The sequence below is a fragment of the Heteronotia binoei genome, chromosome 13 (genome assembly GCF_032191835.1).
Source record: "Heteronotia binoei isolate CCM8104 ecotype False Entrance Well chromosome 13, APGP_CSIRO_Hbin_v1, whole genome shotgun sequence".
Lineage (NCBI taxonomy): Eukaryota > Metazoa > Chordata > Lepidosauria > Squamata > Gekkonidae > Heteronotia > Heteronotia binoei.
Window position 1 is genome coordinate 24,688,914 of NC_083235.1, and position 27,426 is coordinate 24,716,339.

At 44.3% G+C, this 27,426-nt stretch overlaps 1 protein-coding gene across 6 annotated transcripts in view; it reads left to right on the forward strand.

The window, feature by feature from the left end:
• Nucleotides 1-27,426, forward strand: part of LRP1 (LDL receptor related protein 1) — a 518,071-nt gene that overhangs the window by 450,159 nt on the left and 40,486 nt on the right. For all 6 annotated transcript variants that reach the window (XM_060252267.1, XM_060252262.1, XM_060252264.1 and 3 more), the window contains 12 exons: nucleotides 1,190-1,309; nucleotides 1,598-1,785; nucleotides 3,938-4,143; nucleotides 6,988-7,176; nucleotides 9,475-9,623; nucleotides 10,559-10,652; nucleotides 14,904-15,020; nucleotides 18,899-19,018; nucleotides 20,919-21,041; nucleotides 22,462-22,587; nucleotides 23,650-23,766; nucleotides 26,595-26,701. In XM_060252267.1, coding sequence (XP_060108250.1) covers nucleotides 1,190-1,309; nucleotides 1,598-1,785; nucleotides 3,938-4,143; nucleotides 6,988-7,176; nucleotides 9,475-9,623; nucleotides 10,559-10,652; nucleotides 14,904-15,020; nucleotides 18,899-19,018; nucleotides 20,919-21,041; nucleotides 22,462-22,587; nucleotides 23,650-23,766; nucleotides 26,595-26,701 — 1,656 coding nt within the window. The remainder of the gene's footprint in view (nucleotides 1-1,189; nucleotides 1,310-1,597; nucleotides 1,786-3,937; nucleotides 4,144-6,987; nucleotides 7,177-9,474; nucleotides 9,624-10,558; nucleotides 10,653-14,903; nucleotides 15,021-18,898; nucleotides 19,019-20,918; nucleotides 21,042-22,461; nucleotides 22,588-23,649; nucleotides 23,767-26,594; nucleotides 26,702-27,426) is intronic.

Consider the following 27,426-nt stretch of genomic DNA (forward strand, 5'->3'; position numbering starts at 1 on the left):
AAAGACTGCTCTCTGTCTGCAACTTGCAACAAGCAGCTCTGGATTGGATTTACCCAGTGGTCTGACAAATGAGCAATGGTGCTTTGGGAACAGATGAGACATTGGTTGTGGCCATAGTTTACATTTGCAGCTTAAGTTAGCCTTGTCGAGATAAGCCTACTTAAAGAACAGTTTTGTATCTTTGAAAGGCTTGACTTCAGTGCAGAGCACCACCCCACATCATTAACTTTCTGGTTTTTTCCAGTCAGTATTTCTGCTACACCTGATTGGATTGTTTCTAATAATGAGACGCAGCAGCCGCAGCATTGCCTGTTCTCAGTGGAAGCTACCCTGTGCATTCCTGCATGAGTCACTGATCTGGGCATGACTGCTTCTAATCAAGTGACATTCCCAGAACAGTGACTAATTCAGAAACAGAACATGCTCTAAAAGTAAACTTTTCAGGCAACACAGTATGTTATGCCTTCCCGCTGTAATTCAGGAACACGTGCTTCAGCTGTCAGGAGTTTGGAAAGGCTGGTTTTACAGTTTGCTTGAAACAGTATCGTGGGTGCAGAGTCCTGTTGCATATATTGAGCAGAACCTAATCCTGACTGTAACAGTGTTCTTTGCAGCACTATCGAGACTAGGGATGGGCATGAACCAGGGGAGTGGAGGTTTGTCCAGTTCATGGTTTGTGAGATCACACAAACCACAAGCCTCCCCATTTACTGAACTGTTTTAGTTTGTGAGGTTCAGGGCCTCCCTCCTTTCTTGGCGGCGGCTTCCCAAGGATGGCAGAATGGAAGAGAGGAAGATCTTGCAAAAGCCATTTATATAGGAGATGTTCTCTTTAAATGGATTTTGCAAGCATGGTACCTGCTTGCAAAAGTCATTTTAAAGGGAACACTTGGAAGCAGGAGGGGGAGCGAAAAGGATCACTTAAATGGTTGCAGCCTGTAATGCAGTTCAGCCTGTAATTTCACGCAGGGATCTATCTTGCTGCCCCCTCCAGTACCCAACACGAACCCCATGAACCTCCCCAAAATCACAGGATTGTGGGAGGATCATGATTAGGGATGACCACGAATCTCCGGTTTGCGAACTACATGAAATTAGGTTCGTGGCAAGGTTTGTGCCCATCCCTAATCTAGACACTGAATGCTCAGCACAAGAATTAACACTTGCCTTTCTCCCTTGGGGAGTTTAGGGGCTGAACAATGCTGTGGCTTTGGACTTCGACTACCGGGAACAAATGATCTATTGGACAGATGTCACCACGCAAGGCAGCATGATCCGCCGCATGCACATCAATGGCAGCAATGTACAGGTGTGTGACTAGAGGTCCTTTGGAGTGTACCTCCACTTTCTTACAACTCTCTTCCTGCCTGTATGCTCAGAATCAGCTCTTGTGCAACCAAAAAGCCCATGTATAGGCAATATTTTGTTATAGTTGATTTTGTCAATGGGAGAAACAAAATTCATGGCATTGCCAGCTGCAGTGCATGCTGGGTAACAGAGACCTGTCCATTTAAAAGGTCAAGGGTAGCTTTGACCAGATCATACCTTCCAATTCCTTGCTTTGATTCATGCCATTCTTTGCTTTCTGCACTTTTAGGTTCTGCACCGCACCGGGCTGAGCAACCCCGATGGGCTGGCTGTGGACTGGGTGGGTGGAAACTTATACTGGTGTGACAAAGGAAGAGACACCATCGAAGTATCAAAGCTCAACGGGGCCTACCGCACCGTGCTAGTGAACACAGGGCTGCGGGAACCCAGGGCACTGGTGGTGGATGTGCAGCACGGGTGAGTCTGTCAGATGCCTCCAGGTAGCATCCCAGCTGTAACCAGACTAGGGAGCATCTAGGTTTAATCTACACCCTGTACTTACAATACTTGCATTCAGTGTTCCCTCTAATCTGAGTTAGTGTGAGTTGTTAGCTCACAATTTTTAGCCTCTAGTTCACACATGTTTGTCTTAGCTCAGGGAAAATGGCCCCAGAACAAACTAATCTATGCAGTAGCTCACAACTTTAATACCAGTAGCTCATGAAGTAGGATTTTTGCTCACAAGAGTCACCGATTTAGAGGGAGTATAGCTTACATTACCTTTCAGATTAGCTTTGTTGCTCTCACATTCTGTTTCTTTTTTCATGGAGTTGTTAGAGGAGTGGGGAGAGGCTCAGGGCTAAGTGGAACCTAAGCTAAACGGAACCTCAATTCCATTTAAAGTGATATAAAGGGAAGAGAGAACAGTATGTGTAGGGTGCAAATAGAATACTGAAAACCAGAAAATATTTCTGATTCTGAATGATGTTTCTACCTTTGAGGAGGCAGTGAGATATGTTGAACAGGTCTGTGTGAACCACAGGCCATTTCCACACTGGTTGTTTGCGCTGGGATCAATGCTATTGGGAATTGAGGCTTTTTCCTGCTTCTGTGCGGCATTGTGGTTAGGGTTGATGTGCCTCCCACTATGGCAAGAGGCCTATAGCTGGCCATCATCCTTGTCCACTGTCGCTCCTAGTGACAGTGGGAGTTTTTGATTTAAGTCGGCATCCCATGCACCACCACATCACTTCTGGGATAAGCCTAGAAGTGATATGGGGTAGCTCTAAGAATGGCCAGAAGCTCTGTAGTTTTACCATAGAGTTTCTGGTGATTCCTAGAGCTACTCTATATCATTTCCAGGTTTTCCCCATAAGTGGAGTAGCAGTGCATGGGATAACACATCTCTGGCCTCTGAATCTGCCACTGATTGCCAGGCATGGGCGTTGGCCAGCAACCCTAATTGTAGTGTATTTCTGCATCTTCTGGGGTTTCCCTGGTTTTTCTCCCATCTTTCTGAAAACTGCTTTACTGCAAGGTTTTGAGGGAGAGTACTGTAAAAATTTAATGGCTGCTGTGTGGGTAAGAAAGTTTGGATTTCCATTCCAACATGGCTGCCATTTTCTCTGGCTTTACACACCCCAGCAGCTGTTACTTCCACTCACCATCTGGAAGCTTTTATAATTGGTAGTTGAATATCGTTCTGTTAATACAGTGGTATATCAATACATGTACCAGGTTCAGTGAGTTCCCAATTTTCATATTTTTTAAAAAAAATGTTTCTAGCTCCTTTAGTGGTAGAGATATAAATGGAAACAGCAGGGGAAGCTAACATTAGTGGAAGGACTTGGCCTCTATGCCGTTTTTGGCTGTTCAGAGGAACTGGTTGATCACAATGAGAGACAGGAAGCTGGACTAGGTAGACCACTGGTCTAATCCAGCAGAGCTCTTCTTATATTCTTATGAAGGAGGAGGACCTTGTTGGATTTATATCCTGCCCTTCGCTTGGAGTCTCAGAGTGGCTTATAATCTCCTTCCCTTCCTCTCCCTACAACAGACACCCTGTGAGGTAGGTGGGGTGAGAGAGCTGTGAGAGAACTGCTCTCGAGAGAACAACTCTGAGAGAACTTGTAACTGACCCAAGGTCACCCAGCTGGCTGCATGTGGAGGAGCGGGGAATCAGACCCAGTTCTCAAGATTAGAGTCCACTGCTCTTAACCACTACACTCAACTGGCTCTTGGTATCTCCAAAACAATGTGCTAGAGACTTGGAATTCAGAAAACCTGATACACACATTCTCATAACAGAATATGCTATAATAACATTCAGCTGCTGATTAAAAGTAAAAACCTGAGGCCTAAGAGATGGGGATGGCTATTGCTGAGGGACTGGGGCAGGGAAACTGTAGGGTAATTGGGAGTATGTCGCTGCTGCACTGTAGTTGCAGCCACAGCAGTAATGAGGAAACCATGCAAGCCTGTCTCCTTGTGGAAACCACCTTGATCTACAACCCCTGCTTGAATAAATTTTGGCACGTGGCGCACATCTTCGGATTTTTCACTACTTGAGCAGTGATCACCATTGCAGTCCAGTGTGTTGACTTTACCCAATCCATTTTCTCTCTCCCAGGTACTTGTACTGGACGGACTGGGGTGACCATTCACTGATTGGCAAGATAGGCATGGACGGTACCAATCGGAGTGTCATTGTGGACACCAAGATCACCTGGCCCAATGGCCTCACCCTGGACTACATTAACAGCCGCATCTACTGGGCTGATGCCCGAGAGGACTACATCGAATTTGCCAGCCTGGATGGCTCCAGCCGGCACATAGGTGAGGGGCACATCAGATCCGTGAAGCTTGAAATGCATATGCAGGATAGGCTGAACAGAAAGGCTCACATTCCTCTGGATTATGCATTCAGCTGTGCAGAAAGCATCAGTCCATTTGTAGTTTCCCATTGATGTCCACAGCTGTCCTGAGTGGTCATTAAAAACAATTTTGTCACTTAAGATGCTGTATGTGTGAGGGATAATCGGGTGAGAGATCTTCCCATTATCAACAGCGCTGATCTATCTGTAAATGTTTAAGATTAAACAGTTTCTCTGTAGGAAAGATTGCTGGTCTACTTAACAGAAAACTGAATTCTAGTTAGCAAGCAGAGAGAGAATTATAACTGAGAGATTTGTTTCCTTTCCTAAGCCCAGAAAAGAAAACAAATCTCTGTTATATTTCTTTCTCTGTTTGCTAACTAGAATTCAATTCCTATGTGAAGCATCATGTTTTAGAAAGAAAGCAAATCTTTCAGCTATATTTCTCTGTTTGCTAACTAGAATTCAACTCCTATAAGAGCATCACTTTTTAGAAAATATAGGCACATGATTGATTGTTATTATAATTGATCTTAGGAAGTTAAATTTTGATGGGTATGCTTAGCTATTGGAAGACCTGTATTTTTTCCTGGTACATTTTTTCCTTGAAGCATGTGCATATCCTTGAAAGAGGGCATGTGGATAGCACATACTACAGCGGTCAACAAATTCCAAGTGCTGGGTCTGTGTTGTGTCTAGAACGTTCACTGTGACATCTTTTATTGTAATATCTCTTGGCAATCTGCAGTGGAAGTACCAAGCTTGTTTATAACTTCACATCAGAATATGTTTTATTTTTCACTTAGAAATATGTAAAGACATCGTTTTACAGTCATATAAGTTCAAAAGTAAAATTCTGACCAAGAATATTAGGACCTATCAAACTGGCACCAAAAACATGCATGAAGCCATTGGTTGTTTGTATGTTAAGTTTACACCATTCATTGGTGGTGGAAGAATTCAGTTACTTTTTGCATGTACGTATGTGCCATCAAGTCACAACTGACTTGTGGCGACCCCAGCAAGGGGCTTTCAATTCAAGTGAGAAGCAGAGGTGGCTGGCCATTGCCTTCCTCTGCAGAGTCTTTCTTGGTGGTCTCCCATCCAAGTACTGTCCCTGCTTAGCTTCCAAAAACAATAGAGGATACACAGTAAGATATGGAACAAAAGGAGAAATCCCTGTGTAGCACAAAAACTGCTCTTTTACATTCAAGTAAACATTATATTTTATCAGTGTTCATTAAAGGTACAGAAATCATTAAGTAATCACAAAATTCACTTATAAAGAAAGCCACTATGTAAGTGGTGATAAAGCATTCATACTGTAGTCCTTAATCAATGTTTGGACATAAAGTGCAAAGTTTCCAAAAGCAATCTTGCAAGGTAGTCCTCACAGTGCGTCAGTCACCAGAGAGAAAAAGCCTCAGACGTATTGGAGACCGGTTTCGGCTTCACGCCTTTATCAATCACTCGTCTTTTAGCACTTTACTGCTTGACGGTTCCTCCTGACACAACATAAAATATACAATAAAATACTCTGTCCAGTATTCACTTGCCATGCATACCACATTACACTACTCACCTAGAACAATATTTTTAAGTCAACGGGGACACCAGTACAATTATTTACATTGGAGAATTCTCGCCAAAATTTATCATCTGGAAGCGTCCCTCTGCTGAAATTGACCAGCGTTTACGCTCTTAAAGTTACATTCACAATTGGTAACAGCTGTCAGAGTTACTTCATTTTAATGAGATAGGGAAAGTTATTTCATAATGGTTATCATGTTACAACTCAAAATATGACAATGTTCTTTGACTAATGCATCCTGTAACAAGTACAAAGGGTTACTTTGATATGTAACGTGTTACAAAGTCTAACACAAAATACAAACACTGTTCTAATTTTACTAAGCCAATACATTGCCAAGCTCTAAGTGTAATTACAACCCAAAACTATACTTTACAAAAAAACTGATGACAGTCAAAGCTCTGATTAAGACCTGTTGGTTCCATTGTTTTTAATTTATGTATCAAATGACATTCACATCACAGTAAATGTTTTGGATATCTGTTCTTACAAAAGGATGGGCATCAAATTTTTCTAGCACCAGGAAGGAGAAATCATTTGAGGCATGATGGGCATCAATGAAATGTAGGCAGAGGGGGGCATCTACTTTTTAGGTTTTTAAACGTGATCGGTGCTCTCCATTTGAACTCTGTTTGAACTCTCTGTCTGGGGCAGTGATGCTCTGTATTCTTGGTGCTTGGGTGGGGGCACAGTGGGAGGGCTTCTAGCCTCACTTGTGAACCTCCTGATGGCACTTGGGTTTTGTTTTTGTTTTTGGCCACTGTGTGACTCAGCCTGTTGGACTGGATGGGCCAGTGGCCTGATCCAACATGGCTTCTCTTATGTCCTTATTAGGATTAGGTTTTTGGTAGCAGTAACTGGAAAATGTGGCCATTTCAAAACCTTGAAGGCTGAAACAAGTCTGGCTCCTAAATTTCTGTGCTGGCTTCTAGAGCTAAAGAAAACTTGTCAAGGCCTTCCATAACACAGGAGTGGCTTCAGATGTTCCGTCCTGTGCAGTTGCTGTCCCTGTTGGAAACTAAGCAGGGGCAGCAACTGCACAGAACTGAACATCTTAAGAATCAGGAACAGGTTGTCCATAGTATTGGATCCAGATTTGCATGTAGCCAGTAGTCACCTGGATCTTCTTGGTCTCAATATGTGTAGTAGAGTTGGTCTGTAATACAAGTTCAGTCCTGTCACCCTGTGAAAAGTGTATTTCTTCTCCCACCCTAGTTCTGAGCCAGGATATTCCTCACATCTTTGCCCTGACACTCTTTGAGGATTACATTTACTGGACCGACTGGGAGACCAAATCCATCAATCGGGCTCACAAGACCACCGGCGCCAACAAATCCACACTGATCAGCACTCTGCATCGGCCCATGGACATCCACATCTTCCACTCCTACAGGCAACCAGATGGTGAGTGTCGTGTTGAGTTAGCTCAGCTGCAAAACTAAGGTACAGTGACAAAGATACAATGGCAAAATTAACATCTTATTTGTATAATAGATCAAATTTAGAATTTCAGGAAAAATGGAATATATTTTTGATCATATAGCTGAGAACTAGGATTGAATTGTTAAAGTGAAGAAAGATTAAGAGATAGAATTAGGCAATGCCTGTTTGTAATATTGAAATGTTAGACATGAAGTAATGCAGAAAAGATAGAATACAGATAAAGAAGTGGAAATTTAGAGTTTATATTAATTTTATTGTAATAAAGTAAGTTCTGTTTGATAATTGTAATAGAATAAAATGCAGTTAGACATAATAGATAAGGTAGATGACTATGAATGATTGTCTTTTATTTGTGCTTGTGTTTGTGATTATGAAAGATGATGGTTTATGTATACTTGCAGTCAGGGGTGGAATTCTAGCAGGAGTTCCTTTGCCTATTAGGCCACACACCTCTGATGTAGCCAGTCCTCCAAGAGCTGACCAAAAAAGAGCCTTGTAAGCTCTTGGAGGACTGGCTATATCAGGGGTGTGTGGCCTAATATGCAAAGTTGCTGCTGCCCGATCTAGGCAGGGAAAGAACCTAGCAGCTGAAATAGCACCTGTTTCTGAATGGCTCCTCAGTGTGGGAAGAGAGACTGTAGTGTCCTGTAGATTCTTCATTGTAGTCTCCTGCCAGCTGCATTTCCATTGTCTTTGCTGGCTTAAGCACTAACAAAAGTGTGCAAGAAGAGGATGTGCTGTGTACATATCTATATGTGTAGAGCGATTAATGCAGCGCACAGTGGAGCAGAAGTCTTTGATTTGGGGCACCTTGCCAAAGGAATGGGGCTCAAGCCACATGAGTTTGGGTATCTCTGGGGAAAACATTGGCATCTCCTTTCACATCTGGGCAGCTGGAGAAGTGACTCAGTTGGGAGGAATATATAGAAAGTCTTCCAGTGGCTGTGTGCCATGGTAGCCAAGAGGGATGAATTATTTTCCCTTATGGCCTACTGCCTCCACTCTATACTCTGCTGAAGCTTTCAGCATCCTGGAAAGAACAGCCAACGGAGAACATGAAGGGGTGTCTCTTGGACATTCAAGAGAAGTAGTCCAGACAACAGCTAATCTACTTAGAAACAGAACATACAATCTGATCTTATTTCCACTTCCCGCTATTCAAACTCACTGCTTTAATTTCGGTCTGCTCTTCCCAGGGGTGGAATTCTAGCAGGAGCTCCTTTGCATATTAGGCAGCGCACTCCTGATGTAGCCAATCCTCCAAGAGCTTACAAAAAAGAGCTTTATAAGCTCTTGGAGGATTGGCTACATCAGGGAAGTGTGGCCTAATATGCAAAGGAGCTCCTGCTAGAATTCCACCCCTGGCTCTTCCACATTTAGAACCAGAGATGAAAAAGGGCCCCATGAATCACCGAGGTACAGAAAGCAAAAAAAGCATCTCACTGGGAACAAATAGAGTATAAATATAATGGTTTGCTTAAAGGTACATACATTCACAAAATTGTAGAAAACCTATGCAATATGATGTATAACAAGGCACTGTCTCTAAACCTGTACAAAGAGGCTGTGAATCTTCCAAAAGGGGCTCTCAGGTGTGCAAAAGTATCCATTCACTTCACCAGACCTCAACAGACTGAACAGTGCTTGTATGATAGTCTCTAAAGTCTCCACTGCCCCAAAGTGTTTGAATGAATCCTTCAAGGTCTCCTCTGCCCAACAGCTGTTTCAACAAACCAAATGAAGTCTTTATCAAGGGCCAGGAGTAATTCTCTTAATAAAAATGATCCTGGAACAGCTATGCCTATTTATTTTTCTTCAATCGCAAGAAAACTTCTTGTGACTAGCAATTCATATGAGGCTCTATTTACATTTCGGTCTGCTCTTCCACATTTAGAGGCAGTCAACCTCTGAATCCCATTGTCAGGAGGGAACATCAGGAGAAGGCCTCAGCCTCTATGTCCTGTTATTGGCCGTCCAGAGGAACTGGTTGATCACTATGTGACAGGATGCTGGTCTAAACAGACTACTGGTCTGATCCAGCAGGCCTCTTCTTATGTTCCTTCTGTCTGCACACCAGCATTCTGAATTAGTGGTGTGTTCTTTGTTTTTTTCTTAAATGTAGAAAAGACTTTCATCATGCATTTTCCAATGGATGTGGGGATTCTTGTGAACAGAATAGGTTTTACTTTGGTCCATCTTGACAGCTGTCGACCTAACTTGTGCCGCTGCTCCTGCATCTTTTTTCCTTTTACTCTCCAGTTCCTAACCACCCCTGCAAAATCAACAATGGCGGCTGCAGCAACCTGTGTCTGCTGTCACCAGGAGGAAGTTTCAAGTGCGCTTGCCCAACTAGCTTCTACCTGGGTGCTGATGGCAAGACCTGCATCTCCAACTGCACAGCCAGCCAGGTAACGAGAGTGGTGCACCAACGTTGCTTCAGCAGCCAGTGATACCCTGGGCATGCATCCCTCCATTCACAGTTTAGTCAAGGTCTTATCTCCATGCATGAGCAGCTCTGGAGCATGGCTGGTGCATGGGAGTAGGCCAGGTAGGCAGCCGCCTAGGGTGCCACTTGGTCTACAAGGCACTGCCAGGAACCCTCTCTCTCCACATGTAGCGTGTGTGCTCCTTGGAACCTACTTTCCCCTATGAAAAGCAGGCTGCATGGAGCACAGACGCTGCCTGGCCAGTTTTGCATTCCAAGTCACCTGGAGAAAATGGCCATTTGAGAAGGTGGACTCTACGGCATTAGACCCCATTGATATCCCTTCCAAATATAGGGGGGTGCCATTTTTTACTTTTGTCCACATTCCCCCTCAAAAAAAAATGTAGATCTGACCCTGCACCGCGCAGCACTGCTGCTGGCCTCTCTGCTGCCCTCCTCTGGCTCATTTCCTCCTCCAGACTCTATTTCCTAAAAATTTGAAAAGTTTCTAGTTCATTTTTCCTATTATTTTTTTTAATGGGGGGTGCTAGTGGGTGACTCGCCCTAGGATGCCAGTAAACGTAGCACTGGCCCTGCTCTGGAGACCGCAGCCATGCCACTCTGGATGGGAATACTCCCGTTCTTGAGTTGGTCTCTACAAAGTGGAGAGCAGCACAACCACTTTTCTTAGAATGGCGCCTGTAAGACAAAATGCTTGCTTTTCCTTGATTGGCAGTTCTCTCAGGAAGTCCCTTGTAATTAGTCACTGTTTAGCATGACTGCATAATGAGGGCGCTGTCTCATCTAGGAGGGTGGCATGGGAAATGTGACTTCTTAGGTGATGTTCTGATGGGTCATAGAGGGAAAGAAAAGGCCGATACCTTGTCTCAGCTTCATGTCCTTTCCTTCCCATCACAGTTCGTTTGTAAGAATGACAAGTGCATCCCTTTCTGGTGGAAATGCGACACAGAAGACGACTGCGGGGATCATTCGGATGAGCCCGAGAACTGCCGTGAGTGAACAGCTGGGAGAGGATGCTTGGGGTTTGGGGAGGCCCTTATCATGGGTACCAGTGGAGTATCATCCTGGCAAGATGTGGGTTATTTGAAGTGAATGGCTCCAGAACCACTTTGGCAGCATTGCTGAGGTAAAATTCTAACATGATATGCCTTTAGTACCCCAAGGTTCCTACCTGGTCAAGAACATCTTAGGAGACTACACATTTAAGGAATTTATAGGAATTTTAGGAAAGCAGAGGGTATGCCTGTATGACTAGAACTGCACTCTACTTCACGTTCAGGACTTCTTCATTGGAGAGACTTTCCAGATGTTTCTGGATATATTTCCAGATGTTTGTAAGCCATCTTCTGGCTTCTCCCTAATCCTGCCTTGTTGCCAGCATTTGTTGTGTTACGTAGAACTCGGCTACATATTACAATTTCTTTATTTCAATATGTGCAGCCTCCAGGATTGCTATTTATAAAGGCAGAAAATGGCACGGGGGGAATTTTATCCCTTTCTTCCCTTGCCCTTCTCTTGCTATAAAATTAGCCACCCCTGAGCTGCTTTTACTTGTGCTGTGGAAAATTTACAGCTCCCTGTATAATTGCCAGCTCCAGGTTGGGAAATACTTGGAGATTTTGAGGGGTGGAGCCTGAGGAGGGGCGGGGTTTGGGGAAATGCCATAGAGTCCACCTTCCAAAACAGCCATTTTCTCCAGGTGAACTGATCTCTGTTGCCTTGGGATCAGTTGTAATCCCAGGAGATCTCCAGCCACCACCTGGAAGTTGGTAAGACAAGAGAAACACTGCGTAACTATATGTTGCAATGTAAGCGCACTCGCACTGTTTTCTCAAACAATATCACAGAACAATTCCTGAATGTTGCTTACAGCAAAAAATCAGTTTATTATGGAAACTCAAACTTTAAATGTTGTCAGGTTACTTGACAACATTTAAAGTTGGAGTTTCAACAATAGCCTGATTTTTTACTTTAAGAGACATTCAGGAATTGTTCTGTGATATTGTTTGAGAAAACAGTGCGAGTTTTCTCTGAGTCTGCGTATAGGAGGGAAGTTCATCAGCTGTCCCTCTGGAGTAAAGCAAATAATCTTATTTTTAATGTAAATAAGACGAAGGAAATTATAGTGGATTATAGGAAGAGTAGTCTGGACATTCAGCCGTTGTTTATTGATGGGGTTATGGTAGAACAGGTGACAGAATGGAAGTTTTTGGGAATTACTATGAAACAGGATCTAACATGGGGAGCAAATACTTTAGCTCTAGAGAAAAAGGCCCAGCAACGACTATACTATTTAAGACTCTTAAGATCACAACAACTGTCAGGGAGTCTGCTGGTTGCCTTTTATCGTAGTTCCATTGAGAGCATTTTATCTTATTGCCTCTGCGTGTGGTTTGGGAGCTGCACGGAAGCAGAGAGAAGGGTGCTCCAAAGAGTGATGGTGAGAGCACAGAAGATTTGTGGATGTTCTCTCCCCTCATTGGTGGATCTGTATGATAAGGGATGTAGAAGGAAGATACAAATGATCTTAAGGGACCCTTCACATCCGGGCCACTTGCTATTTGAGATTTTACCGTCAGGTAGGCGATATAGAGTGTTGAAGGCAAAGACAAATAGATTCAAGGGCAGCTTCTATCCAAGTGCCGTGGTTAAGCTAAATGCACGGTTATGAATGGTTATGTGTTTTTAGATGCATTTAAATGGTCTATGTATATGTCCTTTTGTGGGTGTTGATGTGTTGGTATGTTTGTGGAAGAGCACCTCATTTCGTTGCTCTCATTTTCTTTTTTGAGAACAATGACAATAAATTTATCTATCTATCATCTATCTATCTATCTATCTATCTATCTATCTATCTATCTATCTATCTATCTATCTATCTATCTATCTATCTATCTATCTATCATCTATCATCTATCATCTATCTATCTATCTATCATCTATCTATCTATCTATCTGTCTATCTGTCTGTCTATCTATTTATCTATCTATCTATCTATCTATCTATCTATCTATCTATCTATCTATCTATCTATCTATCTATCTATCTATCTATCTATCTATCTATCTATCTATCTATCTATCTATCTATCTATCTATCTATCTATCTATCTGTGATATTGTTTGAGTAAAAAGTGCGAGTGCGCTTCCATTGCAACCTATAGTTACGCGGTGTTTCTCTTGTCTTACCAAACTCCACACTGCACGTTTCCTAATTATCTCATTTACCACCTGGAAGCTGGCAACACTACAACTGCTTGATCCCTTTCTCCCATAGTGTATAAAAGCAGCAGAGCTGGCTTTTTTGAGCAGGAAGTTTGTAGGCAAGGAAAGTGTCTTTGTTTCCTCACCCCATGCCATTGTTCTTCCTCCACAAAGCAATTCCAACAGCTAAATTTGCAAAAAAGAAAAGAAAACCAGAAGAAACAGAAACATGTGACATATAGTTAAGCTCTTAGAGTTGGGGTTGAGTGATTCACTTTGGCTTTGATTCCTCCTGGTTTGATTCAGCAGCTGAACTGGGGGCAACTTGCCTGGTGTCTGAAGTGCCTTGGGACAGGTTGTATGCGTGAGAGGCCTTTTCTGCCAACTGAGGGGATGTACCTCTTACAGTTTTGAGGAAGCATGTTTGTTTGGAGATTTATTTATTTACAAGTTGTTTCTAAAGAACAGATCAGCAGCATGAGTCTCCAGACAGCCAAATGAGAAACCTGGCTAAGGCACATACATTTAAACTAGTTACAGCTTCAGAGTGTGGTCTAAATTCTCTTTAACGCTCTCAGGTACAAACAGGCTTTTACTGACGAGCCATTAGGTTGGATCCTCTTTCACACACAGGATTCCACAAACACCAGCCTGCTTTTCCCCAAAAGTCAGACTAAATGGTACAAGGCCTACTCATCACCAGAAACAGACCTAACAGCTGAGTGCTCTGTCCTTTCCCAGAGATAGAGCTAAGCCACTCTGCCATGCTGCCGGACAGAGCCACCCTTCAAACTGCTCTCTTGCTTAAAATCTCTTGCTTAAGGCAGACCAAAAACTGACTCCTTCTGCACTTCCCTCCATTATTCCCCCAAAAGGTTACTGGATGCTGGAACAGCACTTCAATAGGCTCAGCTGAGTGTCTGTCACTTTAGGGGCAAGACAGCCTCCTGTCTGTCACAGCAGGAAGTTCCCATTGATGTCGCTTACTCACCAAAACTCCTTAAAATCCCCAGTGAGGCTTTAAGTACATGCAGTGACCTCATAAACATGTCACTTTTTTGCCCTGTGTGGCTGCTGTTGACCAGGGAAGACCCAGCAGATTCAGCTAATCCAGCTATATACATCATACTGTCTCTTTTGCAGTGGCTGCTCTGTGCAGAGTCATTGCTATACAGATACTAGAAGCTGCATTAATACAGAGTCTGACCGTTGCTCCATTTGGCTATGTATTTTGTGCTCTGACCTGTTGTGTGGGATCCTTCTAAAAAGAGCTGCTATGGATGGAACCTGGGACCGTCTGCATACAAAGCAGATGCTTTACCATTGAGCCAATGTCCCTGTGCTAGCACAATTTGTTATTTTTCCCCCCCGAAAAAAGCATAGAACAGCAATTTAGCACCTGGACTGGTTTTTCTATTGTGCTGAATCACAGAATGAGTTCCAGCCAAATTAGCAATGGTATAATCATCTGGGAGTGAACCAGCATGAATGACAAATCTGGCATTCTTTAGCTTGCATTTTTGGAGTATGGAAGCTTTCCCCTGTGTTTCTAGTTGAAGCAGAATGTAGGGAGAAGCAGAGTGGCTGGTTTCAGACTATGCAAATGTGTTATAGCTGGCCAAAACCAAAAAAAATAATGTTCAGAGGAGTACAGGTCCTTAGTGCGTCCAGCTCATTACAGGATGTCCTCTTCCTAAAGCAGGGGCGGCCAAACTGTGACTCGGGAGTCACATGTGGCTTTTTCACACATATTGTGTGGCCCTCGAAGCCCCCATGGCCCTGTCAGTCAGCTTGAAGAAGGCATTTATCTCCTCAAATTACTTCTTCAAATCATGCCAGCTGGCAGCTTGAAGAATGCATTTTAAGTTAAATTTGCTTACTTTATACCCTTCTCTCCCTCCCTCCCTCCCTTCTTTGTGGCTCTCAAACATCGGATGTTCAAGTCTTGTGGCTGTCAAATATCTGCTGTTTATTCTATGTGGCTCTTATGTTAAGCACCCCTGGCCTAAAGCATCATGTTCTGTGTTGTTCTCCACAGCTGAATTCAAGTGCCGCCCAGGTCAGTTCCAGTGTTTGACAGGCGTGTGCACCAACCCCGCTTTCATCTGCGACGGGGACAACGATTGCCATGACAGCTCAGATGAGGCCAACTGCGGTGAGTGGCCCGGGCTTCCAGTTGACCAAACCCATATTGTAAAGTTAGTCTGTATGTTCATTTTCTTGACTCTTCCTCTTTTCATCAGATGACTTTCTGTATAAAGATGCCCTTATGTGTCTTAGGAAATGTGAGTGTTCAAAAATAAAAAGTGCCATCAGTTTGCAGCACTGTTGGTGGTAGAAAGTGCCATCAGTTTGCAGCCTATAGCAACCCCCATAGGGTTTTCAAGGCAAGAGAGGTGTTTTGCCATTGCCTGCTTTAGTGACCTTGGACTTCTCCCATCCAAATACCAGCCGTGGCCAACCCAGCTTAGCTTCTGAAATCTCGCAAGATCAGGCTAGCCTGAACTATCCAGGCCCATGACACCAGTTAAATATGTCATGATCAAAAGCTACAAAAGCTTGAAGGCAACAAACTAGTTCATAATAGAGAGACAGAAAAATTGGAGCATCACAAATAGAACCTTTTAAGACATGAAACTGGAAAAGCTTTCTGGAACTCAGTGAAAATTTTTTTTTATTTATTTTATTTTATTGCATTTATATCCCGTCCTCCCCTGATGGGCTCAGGGTGCCTAACAACAGTTAAAATAACAGAGTATTAAAATCAAAGTACAATAAAATCATTAAAACATTTTAACACTTCATAACAGTTCACAAAAGCCACAAAAGCTTGAAGGCAAGAAACTAATTCATAATAGAGAGACAGAAAAATCAGGGAGTCACAAATAGAACCTTTTAAGACATGAAACTGGAGAAGCTTTCTGGAACTCAGTGAGAAAAGCCACAAAAGTATGAAGGCCACAAACTAGTTCATAACAGAGAGACAGAAAAATCAGGGAGTCACAAATAGAACCTTTTAAGACATGAAACAGGAGAAGCTTTCTGGAACTCAGTGAGAAAATTTCCATGGGAGGCTGTTGCATAACGTAGGTGCTTTTACCAAGAACACTCTGGCTATATACCTACAACCAGACCTCTTTTCTAAACAAAAAAGGAGCACCTGGCCCTGTGATTAGTTCCTGAGCTTTGAGGAAGAGGTGCTCCCTGTACCCAATATAAGGCACCATTGAGCATAACTGATTTCTGAAGTTCCAGAAGCAAAGCGGGGTCCTGGCTGCAAATCTTCAGAATGATTCTGATCCGCTTCAAGACTGAAAGACCCTTTCTCCTAATTCTCAGAAGATCACCTACCACAGTGGTTCTGATCTCACTGAATCAGGGACCCACTCCTAAATTTATTTTACTCTTCAGGACCTGCTTGCAGAATCTCTCCATGCTACTCCCCAACATAAAACACAAGAAACTCATATCATCTAACTCCAAACAAGTTTCTATTTGGTTTTTACATTTTAGTACTTGCAAATATCCCTGATGGCAGTTTCATCCCTTACATGGCGGCAGACCCAAATTTGCTGCCAAACCTCCCAGAACCTCCTTTGTGAGCTCTTGTTATTCTGCCTGTTCCCTCCTGGCTTCACAACCTACCTGCAAGACAGTTGTGATGCACTTTGGCATTCCACTACATAGTTTGAGAACCACTGACCTAAAAGGTAAAGGAAATCCCCTGTGCAAGCACCAGTCGTTTTCGACTCTGGGGTAACATCGCATCGCAATGTTTTCATGGCAGACTTCTTTTATGGGGTGGTTTGCCATTGCCTTCCCCAGTCATCTACACTTTACCCCCAGCAAGCTGGGGACTCAGTTTACCGACCTTGGAAGCAGGCCTCAGATTCAGTGGAAGCTCACAGGAGTGCAGTTCCTGAACCTTTCTGAGAGTTCCTCCTCCTCCTTCTGAGAGTTCTACCTCCTTGTCCATTTAATAGTATGTGCAGCTGCATAATTCCTGGATGAGCTCCACAACCTATTTTTCTACAAAATGACCCCTGCTCGAAAAGATGGAAGGCTGATTCAACCTTGAGCCAGCTACCTGAACCCAGCTTCCACCGGGATCAAACTAGGTCGTGATCAGAGCTTGGACTGCAGTACTTCAGCTTTACCACTCTGCGCCACAGGGCTTTACTGACATACCAGTCCCATTTCTGTCTTTTTGGGACTTCAGTTTCATGCAGTACCTATCAGTGTTCAAGCTGAGGTTCAAAGAAGCTGCTGAGGCTCCCAGATGTGATGGAAGATATTCTCAGCACAGTCCACACTAACTGATGTTTTCACCCAGTGGCTTCATGTAGATATTTTAATAGCATTGTGAACAAGGTCAACGGTCATAGAATCATAGCGTTGGAAGGGACATCCAGGATCATCTAGTCTAAGCCCCTGCACAACGCAGGAAATTTACAAATATCTATCCCCACACACACACACCCATTGACACCTGCTCCACACCCAGAAGATGGCAAAAACCCCCACAAAACTTTCAGAACCCCTGAAAACTGGCCTAGAGAGAAATTGCTTCCTGACCCCAAAGTGGCGAATAGCATTTACCTGGGGGTGTAAGAAAGGACTACGAGAACTAAGCACTGATGCCACCCCTCCTGCACTCCCTCTCATGATCTGCCTAAGTTCACAGAATCAGCATTGCTGTCAGATGGCCATTGCGGTCAGATGTTTGAAAACCTCCAGAGAAGGAGAGTCGTCCCCCACCCCACCCCCGCCGGAAGCCAGTTCCACTGAGGAAATGCAACACCCCTCCCACCTTCTAATTGGGATATAAGGGCTCAGGGATCTCCATTCCTACTTGTATCTGACAAAGGGAGTTTTGACTCTCAAATGCTTGAGAGTCTGTTTGGTGTAGTGGTTAAGAGCGTGGACTCTAACCTGGGAGAGCCGAGTTTGATTTCCCACTCCTCCACTTGAAGCCAGCTGGGTGACCTTGAGTCAGTCCCAGTTCTCTCTGAACTCTTTCAGCATCACCTACCTCACAGGGCATCTGTTGTGAGGAGAGGAAAGGAAGGAGATAATAAACTGTTCTGAGACTTCAAGCGAAGGGCAGGGTAGAAATCCAACCACCTTCTTCTTATATCCTAAAAGTCTCGTTGGTCTTTTTAAGTTTCTACTGTGCTCGAATCTTGCTCTTCTTTTGCAGACCAACACGGCTACCTGCCTGAAGCCCCCTTAACACCAGGGCTTCCCACTAAATGCTCAGGCCTGTGTTCAAGTTGAAGATTTAATTTTCCGAGACTGATTCCCCACTAGCCTTATGCTGGTCTCACGCTCCTCTTCTGCGCAGAGCTTCCACTGGATTTCACACTATCTGCCCTGGGGCTGCAACTAGCTTCCCCTTTTTCGTGCAGCAAACAGAAACTAGTTTTAGAGGATCTTGTTTGCTGCGCAAAAGAGGCAGAGCGTGTTGCAGCCTTGGGGCAGCTTGTGTGAAATCCGACAGAAGCCCTGCAGAGAAAAGGAGAGTGAGACTGAGGTAAGGCTAGTGGGAAATCTGTCAGAGTGTTTTCATTTCTCTCTTTTTTCTTTTTTTCAACCAACAACTTGATTTAGAAACTTTGAAACATAACAGCGTACGGTAATATCGCATGATAATAGAGGATAAGAAATCGGAGAAAGAAAAAGATCAGAAAGAAGAAGGAAGAAATAATAACAACCAAAGCAAATTACTGCAAAACCAAAATGTAAAGATTAGGGTTACATTATTGGTAATAAACACAAAGCTAACATATCAATACTCAGAAAAATAGCATCTTGTTGTACAAAGGGTTAATTGGGAGAATGTCATTTCCCACCTTGTACGTTAAGAAGGGAAACCAGACATTAACAAATTTGTTATCATAAGTCTCAGAATTCATCTCCAAGGAATTAAAAATTATCTTTTTTAAGATAAAGTGATCCCAACTTCTGTTAAACCATTGTGAAATAGTAGGAGGATGAGCATCCAGCCACTTAGCTTCATTTCTCTCTTGACAGAGGTGCACGTCTGCCTACCCAGCCAGTTTAAGTGTACCAACACCAACCGCTGCATCCCCGGCATCTTCCGTTGCAACGGGCAGGACAACTGCGGTGATGGAGAGGACGAGAAGGACTGTCGTAAGTTATCCTTGGAAAAGAGTATGGGAATCTCGCTTTCTGGAATAATAGTTGTAACTGAACATGTTGTGCCAAACTTTCCAGTACAGAAAGCATTAACGTTGTCCAGGGCTGGTTTGGAACCTAGGGGGATTCACATGTGTTCTGGATTTAAAATGATCAGGACATCTACACAAATTATCACCCAAGAGTTTTTGCCATTTATGCAGTCTTGGACATGATAAACATATGCTACATTTATCACATCTTGTCCTCATTTTACAGAGTTCATTTTCATGGTGAGGGGGGAAAGTTATGCAGGTCACCGGAGCCCAGATCCCTTGGATCCCTTCTCTGAGGGGATTTCAATGTACCTTTGCATCTTGACTACCTTTTTGCAACATCTCCCTATGAACATAAGAGAAGCCATGTTGGATCAGGCCAGTGGCCCATCCAGTCCAACACCCTTTGTCACACAGTGGCCAAAACAAAAACAAAAACCAAGTGCCGTCAAGAGGTCCACCAGTGGGGCTAGAAGCCCTCCTACTGTGCCCCCCCCAAGCACAAGAATACAGAGCATCACTGCCCCAGACAGAGAGTTCCAACAATAAGCTGTGGCTAATAGCCACTGATGGACCTCAGCTCCATATACTTATCTTATCCCCTCTTGAAGCTATGCTTGTAGCTGCCACCACCTCCTGTGGCAGTGAATTCCACGTGTTAATCACCCTTTGGGTGAAGAAGTACTTCCTTTTATCAGTTCTAACCCAACTGCTCAGCAGTTTCATTCAATGTCCACAAGTTCTTGTATTGTGAGAAAGGGAGAAAAGTACTTCTTTCTCTACCTTCTCTATCCCATGCATAATCTTTTAAACCTCGATCATGTCATCTGCAGTCGACATTTCTCCAAGCTAAAGAGCCCCAAGCGTTTTAACCTTTCTTCATAGGGAAAGTGTTCCAACCCTTTAATCATTCTAGTTGACCTTTTCTGCACTTTTTCCAATGCTATAATATCCTTTTTGAGGTGCTGTAGCCCTGCCTTCTGACTGGGCTACAAGGACTCAGAGATCTCCAGTCCCCCTTGAGACCCCTTTTTTGTTGCATTTGGAACATTACAAGGTGGAATACAAATGCATACTTTGGTGCCACAGTCCTGAGAGTTAGAGTTAGACACATTCTTTTAAAAAAGGGTGCTGGAATCTTGAAGATGCTGAATTCCATCCCCAGCAGTGTTCCCTCTAAGCTGAGTTAGTGTGAGCTAGCTCACAGATTTTTAGCCTCCAATTCACACATTTTTGTCTTAGCTCAGAAAGGGTAACCCTAGAACACACTAATTTATGCTCACAACTTTAATGCCAGTAGCTCACATTAATGCCAGTAGCTTACAAAGTAAAATTTTTGCTCACAAGACTCTACAGCTTAGAGGGAACATTGATCCACAGTACCAGTTTCTGTACCTGAGTGATATACAGAGTTGTTTTAAAAAAAGTTTATTAAAGAGTTTTAGTCATTTAAAAAGGAGAAAAAACTTGGAAGAAAAAGACGTTTAAAAACAAGCAAGAAATGAAGAGGGAGATGGGGAAACACTTTTGGTTTTCTCCACAAAAAGTATTGGCATAGTTACCGAAGTCACAATTGCATCCCTATCATCAAAATAAAACTTATTTTTCTGTAGTCCTTTCTCCCCTTTTAGTCTCCAAAACCAGAAGTCATGCGTTCATTTTTTTTTTTGTTTCTCACAGAAAGTTAGTAAAGGGTTTCCAGTTTGCTATAAATGTGAATAATGTCTTCTGTTTAATCAATACAGAATATATAGTTTTGACTATTGTCAAACTGTGTCAACAAGCCAGAGTGAGGCAAACTCCAGCTTTGTTCTGCTTTCTGACTGGTCGTTTTCTTTGGACTTCCCTTCCCTTTGCAGCGGAGGTGACTTGTGCCCCAAACCAGTTCCAGTGTGCCATTACCAAACGCTGTATCCCACGGGTGTGGGTGTGTGACCGAGACAATGACTGCGTGGATGGATCAGATGAACCTGCTAATTGCAGTAAGGCACTTCTGTGCATCGTGGAAATACTTACAAGGGTCTTTGGCCTTGGGAGGGAATAGTGGATTGACTGCTTCAGAAGGCGGTAATGTCTTGAAAGGTATTCTCAATTTTTGTGCCTTCGAAGAGGTGAGCTAGGTCATCAAAGCTTGCTCATTCTGCATGAAGATGCTTAAAAGGTTCTACTGTGAGATCAGCAAATGAGATTTGCTGGAGCTCATTTCACTTGGGTCAAGTACACAAATGGCCAGCGTGTGGGAGTAGGCCATGTAGGTGGCTGCCTAGGGCACCCACTGCATGGCCTACGATGCACCTCTAGGCGCCCCCTCTCCACACACCAGCTAGACCATGGCCTCTTTCCCCTACCTGAGACTCAGGCAGAGGAAAGAGGTGGCTTGGCCTTGTTCCCAGGCTGCCTTCCCTTGCAGGGGAAACAGCCTAAGAGTGAGGCATAGGCCCTATGCTGCCTCTTTCCCCTGGCCAAGACTTTCTCAGCGGAGGCAGTGTTTGCATGGCGGGCTCCTCAAGAGGAGCCTGTTGTGCAAACAGGGCCATCTGGCCCCACTCGGCTTCCCTGCATTCTAGGAAACATTCTGTGTCACAGGCAGAAGCAAATAGCAGTAGGCATGGCTAGGCAAAAAAGTCTTATTGGAGATGGTGAAAGAAACCCAGGACGACATTTGAGAAGGACTTTAGTCTGCTTCTCCCTTTCCCTACTCCAGAACCCTGCAGCATTTTGCCAGAAACCAGCTTGCCCTCCACTTCTGATCTTACCCAGCATTCACTGAGGTGGGAGACATCGGGTGCATTCAAGGATGTGTTCTTAATTTCTGAGGGTAGCCATATTGGTTTGCAGGAGAAGAGCTAGATTCAAGCCCAGTAGCTCCATAGTGACCAACAAGATATTGGGGGTATTTTTAAAATTTCTATTTATCTATACCCCGCCCCTCCCAAATGGCTCAGGGCAGCTTTTGGGAGTCAAAGCTCATACTCTGAAAATTGTGTTAGTCTCTATGGTGCTACTGAACTCGAATCTAGCTGTTCTCAGTTTATGCGAACCAGATAGTGCACTGCACAAACCGAGTTGTGCTCTATAAATATTTTCAGATACTTTACACTGTCGAGGGCAATCTTCAGCAGGCAATCTCAAAAGGATGCCCTGCAGCTAGAATGTTTGAAAGCTACTGGTCTAGTAACTTGATTATTATTTTAAATCAAACATATCATTTCTCAGGGGGGTGAATCTTGTAATAAATATTGTATCCCTTGAAATGTGAAGTCTCCAAACAGCCATTTCAGGGAAAAGCAGATTCCTTTGCCTCCCCTAACATCGTTTGGAGGGCAGACACAGGCAGCTGGTTTCCAATGATGTGAACGGAGTCCATCATTCATCCCTCCCACCCCTTCTCCATTCTCCTAGCACAAATGAGATGCGGCCTGGATGAGTTCCGATGCAAGGATTCGGGTCGGTGCATCCCAGCACGTTGGAAATGTGATGGGGAGGATGATTGTGGAGATGGCTCAGACGAACCCAAGGAAGAGTGTGGTAAGTTAAACAGGTGGCCGTCTGGCTGGTTGAGCTAAAACGGATTAGGAGGATGGCTGGCCTGTCCGTGCCTGTAGTTTTGGTTTGTGGTTTATTTGCATTAGAGGGTTTTCAGAACGTTGAGAGAGAAATCGCCCCCTTGTCTCTCTCACTTTCCACATTGGGTCTTGCTGCAGGGGGCTGTTGACCCCTTTGCACATCTAGACGCAAGATCCCAAGGTGAAGGTTATAGCATGAGCAAAGCTTTGGGGACTGCCAGCCACTTTGCCTGTGATATATCCACACAGCTGTGGGCTCAGGGTTTGGATGCTGAACAAGCACGTTGGGTAGCACCTTTCTGAGTACATGAAACATTATATTCTGGACCATCTCTGTCACTTGGTGTAACTGATGACACAGTTACCTTCTTGTGTTGAGCATGGGAACGTCTCCATGGAAAACAAACCTGCTTTCCTATATCACTTTTGGCATCCCCAGCTGCATGCTAAGCTGCCCAGCTAAAAGGGTAGGAAGCTACCATGTGGATACAGTTTCTTTCTCATTAAAGAGCACGACCCTTTGGACTCTTCCACATTCTAACTTTCCTCACTTTTAAGTTCCTGTTCCACGCATGTTTTGCTGCCTCTAGTGGTTGGTTAAATATTAGATTTCGTTATGTCAGGTGTATCTCCCTGCAGATTTAAATGGCAGGTTTTGATGCTTGGGATAAACCAATGCAATATTGAATTGACTACTAGATGGAGCAAAACCCATGCAGAACAGGGACAAAAAACTCTGAAACAACAGAAACTTACAAATGATGAAAATGAAATTGCAGAAAAGCTCTATGTCTTTGTAACAGCTCTCTCTCTCTCTTCAAGGATATTTGCTGGCAGGGAAAAATTGTTGGTTATATGTTGCGATCACATACAAATTTGTACAACATCTTCAAACTATTCCATGAAACCTGATGCTGAAAATGTATATGGGATTAGTTGGACATTACTTCCAACGTACTGATGTCGTCTTTTCCCTGCCCTTTCCTCTCTCCCTCACCCCCACCTCTACATCCTTCATTTTCAGACGAGCGAACCTGTGAGCCATACCAGTTCCGATGCAGGAACAACCGCTGCGTGCCCGGCCGCTGGCAGTGTGACTACGACAATGACTGCGGAGACAACTCGGACGAGGAGAACTGTAGTATGTGCCCCCTTCAGCACCACCCTTTAAATGGCAGAACATTTTCATGTAGGGCAGGGGAAAGGGGGCTGCTCAGGGAGGCTGGTGGCGTATCCCCACTTGGCTTGAAAGAGGTAAAACGAGTAGAGATAGACAGGATAACTCAGGCTTCCCTTCACAGGGAAGCAGTTCAAGGCAAGGAAGCAGGAAACGGCACTGAGGCTGAAATGAGCAGGAAACTGGAGATATTCTGGGGAAGGGGAAGGGGAGCTTTTCAGGCCATGGAGTGTTTTCTGCTCTGGTAGTAACTTTTGATAAGGAAAGTATCAGAAATCCTAGCAAAGTGATGATGGAGTCCCATGTCCCAGTGCTGCCATGCAAACAACTTTTTTCCTTCCAACTCTGTGCCATTTCTTGTACTCATCAGTCAGGACTAGTTGTGGGTGGGGGGAATTGATTTTCAGGAACTTTCCAGCTTAGGGTGAGGGCCAACCCAGATGAGATATATTGGGAGTTCCATCTCTAGAACTCTCAGGGTTGTTGTTGTTTTTCAAATGCAGTATCAAACCCACGTGTTTTAATGTCAGACATAAAGTGGTGTAATACTGAAGACCACTAGGGGGAGCAAAACATTTGTGGAACAGAACCCCACCCCCCACACACAACAGGAACACACAAGCCAGGCACATGAGAATGTGGAAAAGCCCCAAGTTTGGGACCAATGGGTGGGGGCTCAGCTAACTCCTGCCCTGCACTGTTTTTCCTTCTTGAAATAACCTCAAAGAACTGCTGTTCTGGGGAAATGCATTGTATGTTTACCCCAACAAGACAAATGGCTACTTCAGGATGAGAAAATGAGGAGGGGCTTACTACAGTTGCAAACAAAACTGGCCCCCTCATGTGCCTGGTAATTTGATTTAAAAAAAACACTGGGAACTCCATACATAGAAGTTCTCATATCTCATCTGGTTTTGCCCCACAAACATGCTGGGGTGGGATTCAGTTTTTAGCACTCCATCCTAAATCACTGGTTTGTGAACATCCTAAAGTTCAGTCAAGATGTTACCCTTGGCTCTTGTCCCTCTGCATTAAAAGCTGCCACCCTCTGTAGAGAAAGATGTCCAGTCTGTGGCATCCCTTTTGGCAGATGAATGTGGCTCACATGGTTTAGTCCCAGTGCTGCAAGATAAAAAAAGGCTGTCCCTATGAGAGCCAATGGTTGATAAGAAGTAAATCCCACATGACTGGCTTGGCCTCTCATGTGACAGTTGTAATCAGACGTGAGAGAAATCATGAGAAGCTGAGGTAGTTCCATACCTGGGCAGGCCTCTGGCAAAGGTTTTAAAATGGGCCTCTGCCACTGTTCGCTCCCTCCCACATCCCCCTGAGCCCTGCAGAGTTTAGACAGTAGCCTTCTTTCAGTGGGTTCTTTTTTTCCATGTCGTGTTATTTGAGTTTGTACCATTTCACCTCATCTTATGTTTTTCTCCATTTTCACACTGTCGTATCGGGGCTTGCAGAGGTAGGTTTCTGTCGATGATATTTTCTCCCCTTCCCCTTTAAAGCCTTAATTGTGTTGAAAGGAAAGACGAACGAAATAAGAGTGGTTTGAGGTTTCATCTGCATTCCCATGTATCCCTCTCCTCCACCCTCACCATGAATTGAATGGAGGAGGCTTCTGTGCGTGGCACTTGCTTGGCTCCCTGACTTCCACCCCTCTTCCCGACAAACCAGGCTGCTCAGTCTCTCCCTGTTCCCTTCTACTGCTTCTGCTGCCCCCACCTTGGAGGAATCAGAGGGTTTGGGAAGTGGTACATGAGTCCTCTATGAAAGGATGCGATGGTAGGGCAGTTCCATCCAAGCAAACATTCCGTTTCTTCTTGGCCTATGCATTGCACTGCCAGTGGGCACTGAGTAGGGCAACCCATGACAAAACTTTGCAGTTGTCTGGCATTTCTGGATTCATACCAATGATTCCAGAAGTATCCCCCATATCTTCCTGGCCAGATATGTTTCCCAACCCACTAGTCGCCTTCCTTCAACCCTAGGTGGTTTTTAGGGGCATGAATAGACACAAACAAGGCACGCTGACATGAGAAAAAAAGATCTTGAATTCTACAGTGTTGTGGCTTCAAAGTTCACAGTTCACACTTGGTCCCAGCCATGAATTTACTAGGCGGCCTTAGTCAAGTCCACTCTCTCTCCACCCTTCTTCTACAACATGGGAATAGTACCACTTTGAGTTTCTTAAAGTGGAGCAGAGACTACATGATGAAATCTTGAGCATCCTAAGCCCTGTGGAGGATACTGGGGAAGGGGACCCATGGCTGCTGTCTTCTGTGGCAGCCACATGTCTGGCAGAACAAATTATTTTACCTTCATTCCTGAGATGATAACCTCTGACCCATAGATGGTACAAACAAGCCCTTGCTCTCCCTTCTGGCCCAACACTGCAAAACTGCTACAGCGGAACAGGTATCAGTCTGTAGATATCAGCCAGCCATCTCAGGTCTTCTGATTCACAAATGCAGTTGAGTGGCTAGAGGAGATGCCACAATCTACCAGGAGCTGTGAATTTATCAGAAGGAGGCCCATTTTCTCTCCCAGACACCTGCAACTTTGCCTGCCCTCCCTCCTCCCTGGGTTGAAATCAAGCTCCATCTTTTAAAGAACTCTGTGCTTTGGTATAATGATAAGAGAGCATCCTGCAAGGCACTGGTACTTACCTACTGGTGCTGCTGGGGGGTTGCTACAGCATCCTATCCTTGAATTAGACCATACCTAAGCCCTTGCTCCTCTGCTGCCTGTGACCTTCCAGCTCCCTCACCCTCTGCATTCTCTTCTGACAGAACCCAGACCTTGTTCTGAAAGCGAGTTCTCCTGTGCCAATGGGCGTTGCATCGCCGGCCGCTGGAAGTGCGATGGAGACCATGATTGTGCCGATGGGTCCGATGAGGTAAGAAGAAAGCTGGCAAAGGGGACAAGGTGGGGCAGGACCAAATTCTCGCCTGCTGTGGGGTGTCTTGCGGAAGTGAGCTCCGTAACCGAGCTGTGAAAGGTGTGGAGAACCCTAAGCGATCCGGAAGATTACATTTGTTTGTTGGATTGGGCTCCAGCTGGCTTGAAGTCTCCCATGTAATTAAACAGAAGACAAGGGGAAAACCCAGAAGCTGAAGAATTTGTAAGAGCTCTCATGATTAAAAGCGTGGAGGCATTACCATCTGTGCAGAGTTACTCTAAGCTATAGCTTGACTTTTTAACTTGGAGAAATGTCGGATGCGGCGTGACATGATATAGGTTTACAAGATTATGCATGAGAGAGAGAAGGTAGAGAAAGAAGTTCTTTTATCCCTTTCTCGTAATACAAGAACTAATGGGCATTCCATGAAATTGCTGAGCAGTCGGGTTAGAACGAATAAAAGGAAGTACTTCTTCACCCAAAGAGTTAACATGTGGAATTCACTGCCACAGGAGGTTGTGGCAGCTGCAAGCATAGACAGCTTCAAGAGGGGATTGGATAAACATATGGAGCAGAGGTCCATCAGTGGTTATTAGCCACAGTTTATTGTTGGAACTCTCTGTATGGGGCAATGATGCTCTGTATTCTTGTGCTTGGGGGGGGGCACAGTGGAAGGGCTCACTGGTGGACCTCTTGATGTCACTTGGGTTTTTTGGCCACTG